Here is a 15367-nt window from a genome sequence, read left to right as displayed (position 1 = left end):
TGACTGAGCACCCAGGCGCCCCTCCTATTTTTCTTTAAAAGTGCTTATTTGTGGTTGATGGTGTTATATGCCACATCACCCTTGAAGATTATAAACCACATTCATGGCAGCTGGTACTATCTTCCTTTTTGGAGCTTTAACAAATTTATTAAATAAAATTTGCCCTTAAGCTGCTTTAGCTGAAATCTTATCTCTTCCTGGCTTTAATTAGATGTGATCCTTTAATATTTACTACCAATTTATTTTATTAAAGCACAATCTAATCAAATAACGAAAATGCTTTGGCTGGGGTATTCACACAGAACGTTCTTATGTCTTTCTCTCTTTATTATTGTGCCTTAAAATACTTAGGGATCGTACTTGCTCTCACATTTCAAAATTACTTCAGATGTTTCTAAAACTGCTGGATACGCAGTAAAGCCGCTGGATACATATATTCTCATTTGACATGTCTTCTGTTCCTGTATGAAGTTTAAGGTCATAAATAATATATCCATTATTTATGTGAGAGGAAGATGCAGGGTTGCTGCTTAAAGATGTTACCTTGTCTTGGAAGTGATATTATTTTATTTTCTTAAGTACTCAGAAAAATTAGTGGTCAAAACTACACTTCTTTAATCTGATTATGTACGTATGAAGTTATAATTTGATAACCGTTTTGTTTTTTCTGGAAGTAGAATTAGGTAAATATCTGGGAGTTTAAAAATACGAGATGGTTTCCAAGTACTTATTTTATTTTCAAATTTCCTTTTATCCATTGATGGCCTCAGGGCAGTATCTTCTGCTCTGCATACCTTTTAATCTTGGAGTTTAGAGTATTGTGAGTTTTTTTTTTCTTTTCTTTTCTATTATTTTTTTAAAGTCTTACTTTTCACAAGGAAGCCAGAAGTGTGACAGGAAGGTGTGATTTTTAATTTACACCAGAGTCTTGCAAATAATGACTTTTCACACGGTGCTATTGCAGCTTAGCCTAAGGGAGGAGTTCTGTGGCTACTGTTGTCTTAGCAAATTAAATCCACTGCTGTAATTCAACAAGCTGGTCTTCTGTGTTTAACCCTTGTTTTCAGTTTTGCAGCTTGGTGTTTGTGAATGCATATGAGAATGTAGCTTATTACTTTGAAGTGGACTTGTTTTAGAGGAAATGGATTTTGAAGACCGCTATCTTCTCAGATGGTTGCAGTCTGAAAGGTAAACACGTTTCCTTCCCCACCATGCCAACAGTGATGCTGGAAATTCTAACGGACTCAAATCCGCAAAAACGAAAAACACAATAATAATAATTTTGAGAACTTCTGGCAATAAAATTTAAATACACAATCTAATAAATATCTGTATCTTTCCTTATGGTTCCATTTCTTTAAGAGTAGCTTTGTGCTGTTTTCATAGAAGAGTCAGCGTCTCGATGTACAAGTAAATCTGCATTGTTTAAAGGATGAAATAAAAAGTAATGCTAAAAGATGAAAATGTTTTGTTTTGTTTTGTTTTGTTTTCAGTTCCTCCCTGGTCCATTTAAAGTAATTTGGATGGAATTATAAAAACAGGGACTGAGATACTAAGAGAAATTTTAAAAATTACTGAAATTGATATGCTTTTAAAAAAAGATTATATTTATTTATTTGTCAGAGAGAAAGAGAGAGAGAGAGAGAGAGAGCACAAGCAGGGGGAGCAGCAGGCTCCCTGCGGAGCAAAGAGCCCCATGTGGGAATTGATCCCAGGACCCTGGGATCATGACCTGAGCTGAAGACAGATGCTTAACCAACTGAGCCAGCAAGGCATCCTTAAATTGGTACACTTGTTAAATTTTCTAAGCAGTTGCAGAAGAATAATGGCATGTAAAAATAACTGAATAGTTGAAGAACATATCTTGCCAGCTTTGTATATACATCATTCACTTAACGATTATTAACATATTTATCTTCCCATTTTAAATTTGCCCAACTCAATTCTTTTAAAGTTTTCAATCAACGTGATTCTTTTTCCTAGTTATCTTACCAATCATAATGCTGTTTAATAAAGTTCTAGGACTGAATAGAATATAAAGGGTATTAACAGAAGGAAGGAAAGAAACATTCAGATTCTCTTGAGAAATCTGCTTGGTACTTCATCCCCTTGTTAAACCAAAGTAATCAGGAGGACTAGCTGTCTTTCCTAGCTGGGAGCCACAAGGGGTTAAACAGTCTTGGTTTACTAAGTATCTCCGTCAGGCTTTTATCTGATCCTTCCTCCCTTCCTCCCCTGCCCACCCCTTTTGTAAATGTCAACCACTTCCTGATGAGCCTAGTAGTGGTGAATTTCACACCTTTCTTTTCTTTGTGAGGAGACCTGGGTGTTAATGGTACAGGATTGGGTACCATTGTACCGCTTTGGCGGGCTGTTAGTAAAGCTGAGGGATGCCTGTGGAAAAAAAGTCGGAGAAGGTGAAGACATTCGAGAAAGGAGACTAGGAAATAGGTTCCAACCGGTCTCATTTTTTAAAAGAGTATTTGTTTTATTAGCAACTTTTAGATGTGTATTCAGGAAAGAGTAATTTTAAAGAAGCTTTGTGTTGAGAGTCTCAAAGAGTCTGGCAAAGGGAGGAGCTGAGATTAGAGAGCTGATTGGGGAAAAAACAAAAAACAAAAAATAAAAGAACAACAATCCCAGAGAAAAACGGAAGAATCCTTCTCTGACCTCTCATTCTACAGGTGTATTTACAGGACACAGCCATGGAAACCTGGTCAGTTGATCAGGTCTGCAGTTGGTTGGTGGAGAAAAACTTAGGAGAGCTAGTTCATAGGTTTCAAGGTGAGTTGTTTACACTTTGAAAAAAATATTAACAGGGTAGCCTAGTTATTGAGTGTCCTCTGTTACTGGTAATTAGTTACTCTTGTTGCCTAATGCATGCGAATGTGGGTGTGGAGTTGCTACTTTGGGGAACTTCCCTTTCTTTACTGACTGTACCTAACATCCAGAGGAGGATGTAATATTCGAAAAAGAATTGAAATAAAGCCAAGTAGGAAGAGCTAGTCAAAATACACCTTGGCTATTGGCATTTGATACCGCTTTTGTCCTTAAAGAAGGCAGCCTGTGCTCTGATCAGTGTTGGATTTACAAGTATTGGATATTGCCTGGGAGTTACTATTAAGAAGGATTTTCAGAGAAACCTTTTTTCTTATAAAAACAGTGCCTCTTACAGAGAATAATTGAAAGTGGGGAGGCCCCCTGGGGAAGCAAAAAGTTTCTTTGTGACTCCATGTTCTGATACTTTCCTAGGAGCAGACAGCTGTTGGGAATGATAAGGTGTCAGTGTTCTTTCTTTTGTCAAGATAGATAATTTTGTAACTTCAGAGGGCAAGTTTAGATGATCCTTTTAACACCAGAAGTGACTTTGCCTGTTCAGAGTTTTGTGTGTGTGTGGACTGGACAAGCATGTGGAGACATTTATTTTTCTTTTTCCCAGAGGAAGAAGTAAGTGGGGCCGCACTTCTAGCTCTTAATGATCGGATGGTTCAGCAACTGGTGAAGAAAATTGGGCACCAGGCTGTTCTGATGGATTTAATTAAAAAATATAAGCAGAAGAGTCAAAGACTGGAGCCCCTTGGGAGCCCTAGAGAAACAGCCCCCCTCGCTCAAGCAGGAGCAGCCCCTGAGTAAGTCTGTTCTCGAATGATCTTAGTTTTGATGCTGTGCTTTCTCGATGTGGACTAGAGCATGACATGTGGGGGTTAAAATGCTTTGAAAACTGTGACCACTTTCAGCAAATTTGTAGGCACAGTATTTCTAATATCTTTGTTAAGGACACTTTTGCAAAGTTTCGTGAATCAATCTACATCTTTTCTTTTATTTTTTTAATACACTGCTTTTTGAACAATGACCCCAGTTGTTAGGGAAGTCCCATGAACTGGGAGTTCCTACATAGAAAGCTCTGTAGCAGGCGGTTGCAGTGTACATAGAACACCAGTGCAAAGGGACTCCTGCAGTTTGGGGTTTTTTTAAAATCAGGTTTTAGGAAAGGCATCTTTTACGGCTCCTTTGCTTTTCCCCAAAACTGTTTATTTATTCATGAATGTATTTGCCAAGAATTTCTTATAGTAAGTAATTTATATTCTTCTCTAGAGGCTTCGCAGAATCATTTGCTGAAGACTCTTGCCACAATGAGTTTTCTAATTTCTCAGGGGTATTCTTCGAATCCTGAATGCTATGATCACACCCCACAGAAATCACATCGAAGAATTGGTGGTGCCTTTGAGATTCAGGGATGGGTTTTTGTTGTTGTTGTTGTTGTTGTTGTTGTTGTTTTGTTTTGTTTTTATCACTGACTTCTGCAATGGAAAGAAGCGATAGCTGGAGTTACCAAATTAAAATGTTCACTTTACAAATCTATATGCCACAGGATCATTTCAAGCATTCTGACTTGGTTTTTCTGCATTTGAGACTTTTTGCCAAGTTTCAAAGATTAAATAATTGCCACAGATCTATTATTCATTAATTTTTAAAGTAAGATTATGGTGTTCGATGGAATCTATTCTGTGTCTTTAGTTTTTCAGATTAAATCTGTAATAATTGTTGCCTTGCTCTTTGATAAGCAATACAAGGTTAAAGAGACTTGGCCTCAGTAATTTAATTTCTAGGATATTTGGGTATTTAGAACACAGAGTGGGGCAGGTGGTCTCAAAGGAGTGGTCCGTGATTGCTCTGAAGATTCTATCCTCTGATTTATTTCAAGGATTTCTCCTAAACATTGTTTTAACATATCTGTGTAAAAATCACACTCTTCAGTATGTGACTTCTGATGCAGTTCCCATAGCATGCTTTTACGCCATTCCAGCAAAGGGTGGGTGTGAACCTTAAAGTAATTTCCCAGCATTCTTGGATGGGTTGGACTTCTAAGTTGGAAGTTCCCCTCAGTTGACTAGAATCTTGATATTGCCTGAGGCCCAGCTTGGAAGAAAACAGACAGCCTTGTTTCCACTGCGGATCAGTTTACAGTGTTCTCCAGTAAATGAGAACTAGCTGGACTGCCAGGAAATCTGGGCTGCATTCCTGGTTCTACGACACCTTGGACTGATTATGTTAAATGTTGACATTCCTGTTGCTTCATCTGTAGGTTGCGAAAAGTGATACAGTACCTAACTTCATGTTAATTCACACTGATATTGGTTGGATCATAAGCTTTGAGAAAATCTTTCCTCCTTCAAAGCAGTCTCATGTTAAATTTTAAGCTTTGTTACCCTGGTAAAGAAAGCCATTTACAAGTGTAGCCAAGACTTGAAACATTGGTAATCCAGGAATTGATGAGCAGGGGCTTTTCACTCTACGTGGTAAAGAGCTTAACCACTTTAAGGATTGGTTAAATTAATCTGGTACAAAGCCACAGTTGCAGGTGGGGTTATTGGTTATACTTGGTTTAAGTGCTTATTGGTTATATTTGCTTATTGTCAAATAATATGTTGTCATGTGACAAATATTTTGTTGCCTGAGAATATGCTATTTAATTAAACCCTTTCAGGAAGTGCTTACTAAAGATAGGAAACTGGGCGTAGTAACCAGAACCCTGAAGCTAGGTTTCAAAACACTTGATTTCAAACCTTTCTTCTGATGATAGCTACTCATTTAACCTTGGAGATTTGCTTGGCTTTTTTTAGTTTCAACTGCAAAATGAAGTAGGTAGACTAAAAGATGCTTAAGACTCCTTCTAAAGAGTCGATAATGGCATTCTGGGTCAGAGATTGCAGATGGGTTTCAACTCGAGTGCAGACTTCTTTTAATGGCTAATGGTTGCCGGTATGTTCTTTTGAAAAGTATTTGCAGGCCACATCTGGCCAGAGTATTTGGCATCCTATTCCAACTTGAGCAAATCACAGGAACGTGTAATAGGTGGGAGTATTTGCAGTTGCTTTTCGGTTGCTGTTGTTGCTGCAGCTGGTAGAGAAATCAAAGAAAGTCAGAAGACTGAGGTCAACTCCTGGCACCGCTCCTGAGGAGCCTGAGGTTGTGAGCAACTTGCTTTTCCTTCTGGGCTTCAGCCGTACCAGCTGTAAAGGGGGGCAGTTAGTGGACTGTGGTTCTAAGGGTATTGGATTCCACAGAGAAGAGACGTTCCCCCACCCCCCAAAATGGCAGGGACTGGAGAAGGAATCTGATGTAGAGTTAATTACTTTGTTTTTTGGCAGAATAGAGATACTAACCAATAAAGATAACATTTTAAAATATATTTTATTTATTTGAGAGAGAGACAGTGAGAGAGAGCATGAGAGGGGAGAAGGTCAGAGGAAGAAGCAGACTCCCCACAGAGCAGGGAGCCCGATGCGGGACTCGATCCCAGGACTCTGGGATCATGACCTGAACCAAAGGCAGTTGCTTAACCAACTGAGCCACCCTGGCACCCTAAAGATAACATTCTGTTATCACCATCATTTCAAAGAAGAAAGGATTGCCATAACACCATTTATAATATGACCGATTGGAGCAAACAGCATTGTGAGCAGGTATCAGTCTGCATCCCGGCATGTATGAACCACTGTGTGAGATGACTCCAGAGTGTCCTTTCTTTTCTGTTCTCTTAGTTGTACCCTTAACATGGAGCTGGAAGGTAGACTCAGATTATGGTGTCACTGTGGGCTGTCTCTACCCTCGGAGCAGCCATGAGATTCAACAGCTGTGGCTCCTGTTGAACAGCTCCTAACCCAACTCTTCTTTCTTGGTGACAGGGATGAACAATTCCCTAGTCCAGCCAACTGTGGGCAGCAGACACCATCTTTCTATGCAGCTGAAAACCTTGAAAATGGACTAATCGACCAAAGAGTACTGAAACAGAGGTGGGGTTGCTAACTTCTAAACATTTTAAAGCTGAATGATAATATTTGTCTTTATTTTTTATGAGATGTCCTGTGTTTAAATGCATTTCTAAAGCAGGAACCTTTTGTTTTACCAGAAGGGAATCTTTAATCAAGTGATGAAGAGATTTGGTAAAAGATGAAGATAAAAACTTGTGATCTTTATATTGGAAAAGTGAAGTTTGGAGATAATAGTAAGCATCATTCAAGTACATGTTAAGGAGAAAGAGGATTCCTCTGTCATAAACTGGGATGATTGGCAGTAGCCACAAAAATGTCATTTATTCAGGAAATAATACCCCATAGAGTATGCTTTTGTGGTGTCTTTGCTTTTGTTTTGAATTTGGCATTGTAGTTGATTTAAGTTGACGGTTCTGATGGACATGCTGCTTTGGCAAATATTTCCTTGTATTTCTACACTGGATTTTACATCGTGTAGTATTTCCATATATGGGCTACAATTGAAACAAAGGAAAACCATAAACCTAGAGAATTAGACCCAGGAATATGAAAGTCAGACAAAGCCTCAAGGGCAGATGTAGGTAAGATGTGGTACAGAGTCATGGCGGCCTACTGGCGTTCCCCGGCCACTTGACCTGTGTGGTTTGTGCATCAGTCATGACGCTTATGGTTCTCAGTCACCCACCAACAAATGCTTTTTTTAAAAATATCCTGGTATTGAAAGGAGAGACGTCAACTCGCATAGGAGAATAATCAGGCAATAGTCAAGCTGGGGGTGGGGAGGAGTCAAACTGAGGAGTGGGGGAGCTTTATAGTTTTCATTCAACTTTCCCATTATCATCTCATTCAGTCCACATCAGTCCTGCAAGGTGAGCATTATTCTGTTTGATAAATGAGTGAAACTGAGACTTAGACAAGATCGGGCATGTTCAGGGTGGTATGGTCGTAGATGAAACTGAGACTTAAAGAAGTCCGGAGGCTTCTGGCTAGTTTTCCTGAATATGTCATTCTCACTTCAGGCAGGATCTACTGCCTTCAGGGGAGGGTCTCAGGGGACCACAGGCAGTAGCCCTCAGGCCCCAGCAACCCCTCAAAGTCAGGAAAAAGCTGCACCTTTGATCAGGAGCTATTCCAAAATAGACTTTGGATCTGGGCTGTCCTCTCTGTCCTCTTTCCTTCTTCACCATCTTCAACCTTGCACCCTACCCCTGGGCACAAAGACTCCAGCTCCCAAAGATCTCTTGGTATTAGAGCCCATCTTCCTTGATACCATTGCCTTCTGCTTGGGGAGGTAAACAAGTATGTGGACGGCAATGACCAAGGTGAGATGTAGTCCCGATGGTCTTCCTGGTCTGAACTACGGTTCAGGAGATGTAAATACATTTTAATGATGGCTTCATTCCCCCTGCTTTCTGCCCATGAGTGCTTGTGGATTTTGAGTGTTTTCCTTTGATGGGCTCTGGGTGCATGGAATGAACCATGAGTTCTCAAGTACTTCTTCCATCAGCTTCAGCTTCCAGAAACAAACAGTCCCTTCTGTAACTGAGCTGAGCACAGCAGAAGCCCATTGAAAGCACTCAGGGCACTGCTTTCAGGCTCCTGGAACACAATTCCAGGTAGTTGTCCCATTTTCATAGGACTTTTCTCTCCTTATTTGCTGCCAGTGGGTGATGAGGCTGTTGCCTTCTATGGGTTCTGTAGGTCTTTTCTCTTTTCTAAGTCTTTTTTTTTTTTTTTTTAAGAGAGGGAGCATGAGTGGGGGTGGGGGGCTGTGTAGGGGCAGAGGGAGATGGGGAGAGAATCTTAAGCAGACTCTGTGCTGAGCCCAGAGCCTGATGCAGGGCTAGACCTCACAATGCAGAGATCATGACCTGAGCCAAAATCAAGAGTCAGACACGTCACTCACTGAGCCACCTAGGCACCCCTCTCTTTTCTAAACCTTCAGATGATGTTTCTTCCTCATAACGGTTCTGTGATACCAGCACAGAAGGATCATTACTGCATTTTTTTCACATGGCTGGTCAGAGGAACACAGTTGTCTCTCATCCCTAATAGCGCTTCACAGGGGGCAGAAAAAACAGAAATGGCTTAGAAATGGAGAGACAACGGAGGGTTTGGAAAGCAGAGCAGATACTCCCGTATCTTTCTCTGTAGCCGGTAAGTCTCTCCTAATCCCTGGGACTGCCTGTTGCCCTCTCCATCCACAAACACCTCAGAGTTAAATATGTCCAAAAAGTGACCTCGTGTCCCCCACCTTAGTATATACTTCAGTGCAAGAGACACAGATCCACTCCAACTAACCCCAGACAGGGGGAGTCTGTTGTAAGAAAAACATTTCATATCATATGCTGAGACAAAGCCTGTAAGTTCCCAGGGCAAAGAGGAAGCTGCCCCCCACACCCCATGGAGCCGTGTGATGGCCATCTCCATCTCTGTTCTGCTTTCTTTGTCGGCCTTCTTCTCTTGCTTCTCACCACAAGGATGAGTTTATCCCACTACTCATGGCTGTCCCACACTACTCACATGCCTGGCATGTAACTACCTTGCCGTAGCACTGACTTCGAAGAAAATTCTCCCTGAAAACTGCTCATCCCAGCCAACAGAGTCAGTCTTTCAGTGCTGCTTTGTTCGGCGTCTGAGGGAGAGAAATTAAGGGGTCCAGCATGTACCCCATGTCCCCTCTTGGGCAACCAGCTGTGTTGTGGACAGAGGCAGATTAAAGGCAATACACTTATTTTAAATATTTTCACTCTGGTCTTGCCTTTTATCCAGAGCCTTGCCTATGGGGGGTGAGGGGATGGGGGACTGGATTGAAGATTCCCTTCCCACATCCTGTCTCAGACAGGGACTCTGTCATCCAGCTGTGTGAGTTAAACTCACTGGAGCCCCCCTGCCTCCCTTCCTCCTTCCTCTTGCCCTTCTGTCTGGGGTGCTATTCCTTCAACAAGTATAGAGAAGGACCTGTTGCAAGGCTTTTGTGTCTGGGTTGTCCCCTTCCCTTTCCCATCATCCTTGAGGATTCTGCTCAAAACCTCTCATTTACAAGCCCCTCCGTTTTATTATTCCAGGCCATGCAGAGAGCTCTTTTTCTATGCATAGTACCCTCCTCTATGTATCTCTTGCTTTACTTTTAAACAGACATAATGGAATTGATCACTTTAACATCTTGATTCCCTCATGAGACGGAAAACAACTTCTGGGCAAAGACCATACCCTTTTTGTCATTGTAAACACGGCACTGGCACAGTCCGCATGGTCCTTGGCACACAGAATCTAAGTAGGAATTTTTAAATTGAACTGAAGGCACGCCATCCAATGAAAGACTTAATATATCTCCTTGGGGTGGGATATATATTTGAATAGCATCAATTTCTTTTTAGATCTCTTGATACAGTTCATGCTAAATATGCTAACTTTGTAACAGTTAAACTCCAGAGTTCATGAGTCACTCATCCGGAACAGGCTAGAAAGCTTATGGCATTTGGTTATAAGGCTTTCACAAAGCCATCTGGTCTCAAGAGACAGGGAGAGATAGTGGACTAAGTGTCTACTTGGGCACCCACACCTGCTCTGGAATCCTGACTCCTCCACCTACTTGACAGGTGGTCTCTGCAAGATAGGAACTTCCGCTTACATATGTAGTTTTTGATGTCCAAATGGGATGGCATATTCAAGTACATAGCAACCATTATCATACCATACAAGGTGGCTCGAATTATTCCTGTGATATTTTTTCTATTGTCCTTAAAACAACCATGTGCTTTCCACCCAGATTATTTGCAAACAAGAAAGAAAAAGAATGCTCTAGAGGCAAGCTGACCACCTGAGCTTGGCCCTTGAAAAGTCTCTAGTAGAGATGTGTGTGTCCCAGTGGATAAATTTTGGGAGCCAGGGAAATGCTAGGATACTGTGATATAATGCAGGTTTCTCTGGTGATAGGTGACTGAATCGGTTAAATGCTCTTCCTTGATTATGAAGACCCATCTTCAACAAGCACTGGTGACCCTTTGGAAAGAGTTTTTTTTTTTTTTTTTTTGCAACGCCATCCCTTGTTTTTCATTTACACTATTTGCTTCCCTTTTAGTGTTTAATAAGGCATGAAATCAAATAAGGAGGTAGAGGTTTCCTAAATGTTACTTAGAAACACTTTGCTTAAACTTTAAGTATATGTGTGCAGATGTTTTTGCTTCTCTCTTTGGGCATAATTATAAATTAGTCATGGTTTCATGCATATTTAAAAATTATTTTAATGATTTGTGTCATTGGTCTCCATTTCCTTGGAAATGCAGAATGATCTTACCTGGCTGCCTGTGCCCAGTTAGGCAAATGACAGTGGGTCCCCACTTGATGTATTGTTTGTCGGCTCGATCACTCAGATAAGGGGCATCGCAGTCATCGGCGCATCTTAATCAGTGCTCAATAGAAGGAGGTTCAGTGAAGTGCAGCAAAGACAATACATGTAATAAATTGTCACAGGCCAGTAGAGCAAGGATCCCTCAGAGGGAAATGCAGGAGTGCACCCCCCCCCCCCAGGGTGTCTGAAATAGCTGTACCTAAAGGGTCTGAGCTTTGGAAGTGTTACATTGTAACTCTAGTCCTTAATAAGCGATGTCCCAATGTACACAAACAGTAAATGCTATGAGGAGTCCTGCAGTGAGAAAACCCATTTAACTTTGTTCCACCCAGAATTCTTTCTCTGGGGTCATATCTATTAACATTACAAAACAGATCTGCGGGGGCGGGGAATACTGACTTAAAGATTTCTTACCCAAGCCAGGATTCATTCATTGATCTCATACGTAAATATTTACTGAATGCTGATTCTGGGTCATGCTGTGTCTGGGCCAGCAGACCAAACCTCCAGCCCCACATTCTAAAGGAGGAGAAAAATAGCCCATAAATGAGACATTCCATTATAATATATTTAAGTGCTATGAAGATCAGTAATGCAAAGAAAAAAGGAGGGGGCGTAGAAAATGAGCAGCACCTGTGTGTGGGGGCTGAGGGGTTCAGGAGGGTTCTATTTCAGATGGCACTTTTAGGAAGTCTTTTGACTTTGAGTATGTGGTGCTTGAGCACAGACCCAGATGAAGTGAGGAATGCTGGGTCACTAAGCTAGAACTGAAATTTCCTTCAGCAGAGGATACTTGCGGGCCCAGCCAGACAGGATCTGCAGAATCAGGGGAGACTGGGCTGAGACCCTTGATAAATGCTTCTCTGACCCTTGAGCTTTCCAATTAAATCTAGTATGAAGTCTTCAGAGATCTGAAATAAGCTTGAGTTCTAATCATTTCCCCCATTTTGTTCAGTACGAAAGTTACTAAATACATGCCATGAGCTATGCGTGATTTAGACTGTGAAGGAGGGGAGTGAGGGGTCGTGTTGTCCTCGTCCAGAGGACCCCTGCCTCTCAGGGACAAGACCAGCATGTTTGCTGACAACTGCCGTGTGGGAAAGAGATGCAGAAGCGGAGAGGTGCAGGTGACAGACATCTCCTTCTTTCTCTTACAGAAGAGAAAGAAGTAGACTTTCAGGGAAGCAATATGGACAAAGCCTCTGGGGGATACTTCACAAAAATGGAGTAAGGATTTTGAAAGGTGATTAGAAATCCAGCTGAATGAAAACAGGACAGGAAAGGAAAGGGACATTCACAGCAAAGCAAACAAACCCCTGAAAAGGTAGAGGGGATCCTGTGGAGTGTTTTGGGAAAGTGAGAGATAGAGGTGGAGAAGATGGAGTTGCGGGAGGTGATAAGAGGTAAGGAGGCTCTGTGCTCTGTGCATGAGCTGAGCAACTGTACCTCAGGTTCACCTGCAGGGTATCAACAAATGATACCAGGGCCCCAGACCAGTCCTCCTCAAGCTCTTCAGTACTTGAAAATCACCGGGGAGTCTCGTTAAGTTGCAGATTCTGATTTCATAGGCCGGGGGTGGGGCCTGAGATTCAGCATGTCTAACGAGTTCCTAGGGAATGCCAAGGCTGGGGCCACCCTTGGGTAGCAAGTAAGGCACGACACCAATGAGAATTTCTGGTGACATGCAATGCTGTCAGTGTCACTAAGTGTCTGTGTCCCTCCAAATTTCATATGTTGAAACTCTAATCCCAATGTGATGGTATCTGGAAGGGGGCCATTGGGGGGTAATTATGTCATGAGGTTGGCGCCCTCCCTCATGGATGGCATTGGTGCCCTTGTAAGAAGAGGCCAGAGAATTTGCTGGCTATCCTTCCGCCATGTGAGGACACGACCAAAAATGGCCTTTGTAAACCAGGAAGAGGGTGTTCACCAAGCACCCAGCTGTGCAGGCACCCCGATCTCAGACTGCGCAGAGCTGTGAGAAGTCAATGTTTGTTGATTCAGCTACCCAATTCTAATTTGTTGTAGCAGCTCAAGCAGATAGTGTGAGACCTGTGCATTAGTATTTTTTTTAAGATTTTTTTATTTATTTGAGAGAGAGAAAGAGAGGGAGGAGAGGCAGAGGGGAGGGCATCTTCAGGCAGACTTACCGCTGAGCACAGAGCCCAACCCAGGGCTCAATCCCACGACCCAGAGATCATGACCTGAGTTGAAACCAAAAGTTAGATGCTCAACCTACTGAACCACTTAGGTGCCCCCCAGTGCATCAATATTTTTTAAAATTCCACTCACAATTCTAGTTCATAATGAGAATCGAGAACCACTGCTAGAGATCACAGGGAATTTTTGTCATTTATTGTGATAGTGATGTAGGGAATGGGTTGGAGAAAGGATGAGAGGAGGAAGGTGCTAGACTAAAGTTTAAGCAATAGATGATGAAGGTCTAAACTAAGATAGTGGTAGTGGCGAAAATTATATTTAAAATAAAATCAAGAGGACTTGATGGTTAATTAATCCAGGGGGAGGGAAGAATCTTGCTTAGTGGTAAGTTTTCTCTTGTATTTTAGGTTTGAGCAACTGGGTGATGGTGGTGACATTATCCAAAATAAGAAAACAATCAGAATAGCACTGTGAAGGAGATGTCTCATAGTGTATTCAATAGAATAGAAGCAGCCCAGGGCTTCTCACTATGTTTTGTCTTATTTTGCTTCTTCTCTTCTCTTCTTTTCTCTTCTCTTCTCTTCTCTCCTCTTCTCTTCTCTTCTCTTCTTTCTCTTCTCTTCACATCTCCTGTTTTCTTTTTTTCTTTCCTTTCCTTTCTCTTTTCCCCCTTTCCTTTCCTTTCCCTTCCTTTCCTTTTTTTCCCTTTCCTTTCCCTTCCTTTCTTTTCCTTTCCTTTATTCTCCTCACTACTTTACACATTAGCATTACATATAAGTAAACACCAGACAGGAGTCATTCTGAGCACCATTCACTAACACAACGTCTCAAGGAGAGGGACTCGCCATTTTTGTTTAGAAGTCTGGTTTTCTCCATTCCTCAGCGAGCCACGGAATGCATCTACCTACAGTCATAGTCAGTAGATATATCAGGTTACTTGAATCCTTTCAGGTGCCGAACTGAGATTTTTATGGAGCCATATAGTGGATGGAACTGGCAAACCCCAGCCCAGGTGAGCAGGGTTGGGGGAAAACCAAGTCACTAACGGTCTTGCCCCATGAGGCACGTAAAGCCAGCACTCTGGGCCAGATTTGCCCCCTCCCACCGACCCCTGCAAAAGTTGTTCTGAGGACATATACTGTTCTCTGTGAGGTCGAGATCCAAAAGTCTAGTAATATAAAGGTGGATTTTTTTTTTAAGCTGCCTTAGATCCATTCAGTCCTGAGAGATCAGATTTTGATACTTCTAAAGTAGAAATGGTAGTACTGAACCATTTTTGCAACAACAGAGTAGGTGACGTCTCTACTTTTGCTTACGTGTGCATGAGGAACAAAAACAGAAAAGAGGGACTTGGACATGATAGCTCTGTGAGACCTATCTTTGAGTTCTTGTGACTGTCATGCTCATAAGTATAAGTAGTAAAGATAAAGGCTAGAAGTTTCTGGATTTTTGTAGGTCTGTCAGTATCACGAGGAGTTGAACAATGGGAAGACATAAAATATTTGTTTATTTTAGGCTTCTTTTTGTGATTAGTCAGAGCCCCAAAGGCTGCTGGGTCTTTGAATCTCACACTGGCAGCCAAAGACGGGGAGAATTTGAGAGGAGTCTCTCTGTCTGTGCCACAGCACATGCCTGATGCCCTCCACATCTCTACCCCCTGTTTAAGTCTGACTATGTGTTCACACATGCTCTTCAGAAACTAAATTCCTCTGGAAGCCTGAGAGTTTAAATGGCAGATGTGAAAGCCCGCAGCTATAAAACACAAATTAAAAGCAAACATCAGAATGCTGACAATATGGAGCAAACATTTTCTGCATTGGCAGTGGGGACCATCAGTTCCAGCAACAGAAGAGCATTTTCTTCATAGTCCAGGCATGTCTTGCGGTGACATGGTTCCCTGTTTTCAGAGGTGGTACCTCAGCTTGTTCATTGGCATGTATCTCTCTACTGAGCTTTTCCAAACTTCTTGTTCGCCTTGTTTTCTCAGTAGTGGAGAGTCTTGCTGAGCTAAAATAAAGCAGGCGATTTCCAGAGCACTGGTGTGTAACAGAGCGACGTTTCTGTGTAACTTGTAGTT

At 41.9% G+C, this 15367-nt stretch overlaps 1 protein-coding gene across 2 annotated transcripts in view; it reads left to right on the top strand.

Moving 5' to 3' along the window:
* The first annotated feature begins 2317 nt into the window (after positions 1-2317).
* The window catches only part of SAMD3 (sterile alpha motif domain containing 3), a 59288-nt gene continuing 46238 nt past the window's right edge, over positions 2318-15367 (top strand). Inside the window, exons 1-4 of one of the 2 annotated variants that reach the window (XM_047734108.1) lie at positions 2318-2451; positions 2685-2784; positions 3440-3629; positions 6690-6797. In XM_047734108.1, coding sequence (XP_047590064.1) covers positions 2706-2784; positions 3440-3629; positions 6690-6797 — 377 coding nt within the window. In that variant the 5' untranslated portion in view covers positions 2318-2451; positions 2685-2705. Of the gene's footprint in view, positions 2452-2567; positions 2785-3439; positions 3630-6689; positions 6798-15367 lie in introns of those variants that run through there. The other variant, XM_047734109.1, reaches the window with a different exon arrangement.

Source organism: Lutra lutra, chromosome 6, assembly GCF_902655055.1.
Source record: "Lutra lutra chromosome 6, mLutLut1.2, whole genome shotgun sequence".
NCBI lineage: Eukaryota > Metazoa > Chordata > Mammalia > Carnivora > Mustelidae > Lutra > Lutra lutra.
Note: the sequence above shows the minus strand (reverse complement) of the source record. Positions and strands in the feature narration are given on the sequence as shown.